Consider the following 4,635-nt stretch of genomic DNA (forward strand, 5'->3'; position numbering starts at 1 on the left):
TTCTCATTTTTTCCATATGTAGTAGTTATTGAACTATAAGCTCATGAAAGGATTTTTCAAAATGAGTGGATCTAATATGGTTTTGGAATTTTTTCCCAAAACCTTGAAAGGACACTTTTATGTCCTGTTAGGTTACCATTCTAGTGTTAACGAATGCCCTAGATACTTTCAAAAGGTTTATGAACTTGGTGTTTCAACCCTACTTTGGTAAATCCATACGAGTCTTTATTGATGATTTTTGCATTTACAGCTCTAGGGAAGTGCATCTTTCCAAGGTTGATGAAGGCTTCACCCGTCTGGCCCAATTGGGTGGGCAGTTAAATAAAGACAAGTGCCATATAGGTGAGAGTAAGGTCACTCTACTAGGCCATGTTGTGTCTCAAGATGTTATTGAGGCTGACCCTGAAAAGGTAAAGACATTGACCTACTCCTTCAAACGTGAAGCAGCTAGTCTCCTTCATTCAAAAGGTTCGCTACATGGGACGATTCATACATCTCCTTTCTCAGGCAATCTATCCTTTGTGAGAAACTCACTAAACACACTACATTGGCATGGAGTGAGGAGGGTGAAAGGTGCTTTCAAAAAGTTAAAACCATTTTGAGCTCATTGCCTGTCGTCTTGCAGCCCACATGGGGTGAATTATTCTATGTGAATCCTAGTGTAGGCCCAGAAGCTCTAGGAGCTGTCTTGATGCAAAAAGACCCAAAGACGTCTCTCATGAGACCAGTTTACTTCTCTAGTAGAGTGATTACAGCTGTTGAAAATGGTTTCAGTGCAACTGAGCAATTGGTGCTAGCTCTTAAGTTTGCAGTGCAAAATTTTCAGGCTTACTTGCTTCCGAGACAATTTGTGGTGATCACAATTGAGGAAGTCTTTCCATATGCCCTACAACACATGGAACTGTCTCAAAGAATAGCAAGTGGGTGGTCCAGCTTCAAGAGTTTGACTACACACTACAGGTAGAGGATCCACCCATGCTTGTTTGGCAGACGTCCTCACACAAAGGTGTTATGAGAAGATCAAGAAAGAGGCACCTAGTAAGGTGCCACCTATCTCGGAGACTGAAATTCTATTAGGAACACACAGTCTATATTATGATGGAGCTTACAAGAGAACAAAAGACAAGGCATCAGCAGGTATAGTGATACTAGGTCTAGAAAAGGAGAGGATTTTCACAAAAGGGTTTTATCTAGAATAGGTTCATTCTAATAACGAGGCAGAGTACCATGCCCTTGTTTTAGGGTTACAATGTTGTCTTTCTCAAGGCATCACAAAGCTAAATGTTTTTGGTGACTCCATGTTGATTGTTAAGCAAATGGTTGGCGTATGGGCTTGTAAAAATGACAAATTGTCTATTAAGATGAGGGAAGCAAAGGCCTTGTTGAAGGGTTTTAAAGAAGTTCGAGTTCACTTTGTACCTCGAGATCAAAATCGAGAAGCAGATGCCTTAGCAGCTGAAGAACTACAAACTCTCATGGTAGGTGTTGTCCTTGTGAAAAGTCCTTTATACCAGGGAAAGGAGGAGCTGCATGATTTACTTTACTTTCTTGAGCATTGTGAAGCAGGAGTACATCTTCTTGTGTGAATCAGCTTTTGAGATGGTAGATAGGTCAATTTCAACATGTGCATGTGTGTGTGTGTGTGTGTGTGTGTGTGTGTGTGTGTGTGTGTGTGTGTGTGTGTGTGAGAGAGAGAGAGAGAGAGAGAGAGAGAGAGAGAGAGAGAGAGAGAGAAGGGCACTAATCAACGAGAACAAGAGAGTAGAGAGAGGTTTTGTGTATGTGTGTGTGTGGAAGAGAGAGAGAGAGAGAGAGAGAGAGAGAGAGAGAGAGAGATCCAAAAGGCTCTAATCAATGAAAGGAAGATAGGGGAGAGAGAAAGAGAGACAAAGTGATCAGAGAGAGGTTGACTCTCATAACTGCTCACGTTAAAATATCCTCAATTTTTGGTAGAAGATGATAAATGGGATTTTCCTTGGGATGAAACAATGGGTCAACTACACGCACACGTATATAGATACATAGAGAGAGAGAGAGAGAGATTTATTGAAGGAAGAATGTATCTTCTTCTTCTCTCTCTCTCTCTCTCTCTCTCTCTCTCTCTCTCACATGTACACACACACACACACACAATGAGAAGAGGCTAATTTGTACTAATTAAAAACCGTTCTAAGAATTAATACAAATGGTGATGATTCTGAGGGCACTCAAGAAAAAATCTAGAATTGTACAACTATTTACATGGACAAATTGAAAAAACCAAATACCAAATGAAAACTCTCTCTTAAAGGATTAAAATTCTCCCATGGTAAGCTCAATGGAGAGAGGGTGATAGTAGCCTCAAAAAGATAGGCCCTTCCATCAAGAGCACACTCAGTAAACTCTCTCTCTCTCTCTCTCTCTCTCTCTCTCTCTCTCTCTATATATATATATATATATATATATATGTGTGTGTGTGTGTGTGTGTGTGTGTGTGTGTGTGAAAAATATATATATGTATGTATGTATGTATGTGTGTGTGTGTGTGTGTGTGTGTGTGTATATTATATACATAAACATATGTATGTGTATACACACACACGTTGGTACATCTAAAGATGGCCGACCTATGGAAGCGCAAGAAGCCCAGGCATAGCAATTTGCAGGCAAATGACAGGGGCATTGAACAGGTATTTGATGCAGTCAGGAGAGTGGTATACCCAGATGGAGCACTCTCTAGTAGAGAGTGCAAGTGTTTCTTGTTATCACATGTGACAGGAGGAGCAGGTGTTTACATCATAAGGTTGTGAACGAGACAAGGGATGTTGGATGCAGGTGCTATCAGGTTTATGATATGGGCTTTTGATCGAGGTGTCTGCAGGACACTCTACTTGACAGGAATACCTTCCACTTGGTGGGCCTTGAAGCTGATTGAAAACTATGGTGGTGGGGCTTTTCAATTGGCTAGCACATGGAGTTAAATACAAAGGCCAAAGCAATGGTCAATTTTTTTTCCGACGGCAATACGAGTGGCTGAGGACCATTGTAGGGGATCGATGTTTGCTAGGGATGGTATCTTGGTCATTGCCATGAAGTTTAGGCGAAGGGGTTCGATGTTCGATATGATCGTGGTCCTTCTCGTGGGAAAGCGGCCCAAGTCAAAGAGTCTTTCAAAAAAAGAAATGTTGTAAGGTATGCAAGGGAGCAACGCCATCTACATGGGGGAAGAGGCATGCCTGTAAAGCGAGCAGGGCCGAGAGTGGAAAGGAGGGGGCAAATGGCCGGCAAAGCAAGGAGGGCGCTGCAGTTCCCAGAGGAAAAGGGGTCCATTTGTGGCTCTTCATGCAGCATGAGCAACCAGAGACAAGGACGGAGGGTAGTAAACAGGTGGGCTGTTTTTGAAGCACGATTGGCCATGATCGAGGGCTGGTGCAGAGCCACTGTGTGCAAGGGCCGCTAGAGGTGGGGTTGGCCAAGAGAGGGGCGCCATCTATGGGGTGTCGGGCCTGCACAGAAGGGGCACAAGCAGCCAGGGGCCGCAGGCTGCTACAGTACTACGGAGGAGGGTGCAACCTGGGGAAATAAGGGAGGCCGCCAAGGGCTGTCCTTAAAAGGTTCGGAGGAGGCTCACGGGCCAGCAGGTAGGAACCAAGGAGAGGGCCGCCCTGTGAAGGGGGTGGCCAGAGAGGGCTGCCAGGAGTGCCATTTGCAGGTGAGTAGGTTCGTGAAGGGATAGACCGCTTGCTGTGGATGTGGGAAAGGCATGTGATCAGCGGGAGGAGAGCTGCGGGTTGGAGGACCGTGAGAAGGAGAAATCTTGTGAGTACCGGAAAGGAGAAGGGCAGGTGGTGTGTGGCCAAGGGCCATTGCGAGAGGCCGCCATGGGCTTGTGAAGCAGGAGAGAAGACGGCCAAGGCCATCATTGTATGAGGAGTGTTTTTTTTGTGCTATGGATAAGTGAGTTCGCAGTTCAGTGGGATTGTTTTCCGTGTTGAATTTACCATCAATCACCTCGTCTATCTCGTCTCGTGCCCCATGCCCTTGGGAGCGTTGGTTCCGGGTTTTGTGTATGTGTGTGTGCAGAGAGAGAGGGAGAGAGTGATTGGATGAGTTATTCTGTGAGTGGTTGAGGCTTGTGTTGCCTCCTAGGGATTGTGTGTTTACTTATTTGGTGTAAGAATGGTTATGTATGATGCTGTACTGTCAAGATGGTTATGTTGAGGTGTTTTATGTGTGAATGTGCACAACTGAGAATGCCCGTAGGCAAGTCTATGCTCTGAAGGTTGGCAAAAAGTGTGCATGTGTGTGAGTTTCTGTGTGGTTAGGGGTGCGGAATTTATCATGGGCTATAGAGAGGCAGCTTGCTTGTGTGCTGGGTTTGTTCCCACTTCCCCCTTTCCAACGTTTGTGTGTGTGTGTGTGTGTGTGTGTGTGTGTGTGTGTGTGTGTGAGAGAGAGAGAGAGAGAGAGAGAGAGAGAGAGAGAGAGAGATGTATACACTCACACATACACATGAGAAGAATCTAATGTAGAATAAAACCAAGGGTTCTTAGAGATCAATCTGACAAGTCAAACTCAAGATTTGTTACACACACACACACACACACACACACACACACACAGAGAGAGAGAGAGAGAGAGAGAGAGAGAGAGAGA

General features: G+C 44.7%; 1 protein-coding gene across 1 annotated transcript; it reads right to left on the reverse strand.

The window, feature by feature from the left end:
- Positions 1-2,299: 2,299 nt before the first annotated feature.
- Positions 2,300-4,197, reverse strand: LOC147455694 (uncharacterized). The gene has a single exon (XM_086515311.1). The coding sequence runs from the start codon at positions 3,900-3,902 to the stop codon at positions 3,534-3,536; it is 369 nt and encodes a 122-aa protein (XP_086371437.1). The 5' UTR covers positions 3,903-4,197; the 3' UTR covers positions 2,300-3,533.
- Positions 4,198-4,635: the final 438 nt, after the last annotated feature.

This window comes from Adiantum capillus-veneris, chromosome 6 (assembly GCF_014529385.1).
Source record: "Adiantum capillus-veneris isolate H3 chromosome 6, ASM1452938v2, whole genome shotgun sequence".
Taxonomy (NCBI): domain Eukaryota; kingdom Viridiplantae; phylum Streptophyta; class Polypodiopsida; order Polypodiales; family Pteridaceae; genus Adiantum; species Adiantum capillus-veneris.

Bases quoted from the DNA above. Each gene is read 5' to 3' on its own strand.
- LOC147455694 (XM_086515311.1), bottom strand. From the start codon at position 3,902: ATGATGGCCTTGGCCGTCTTCTCTCCTGCTTCACAAGCCCATGGCGGC.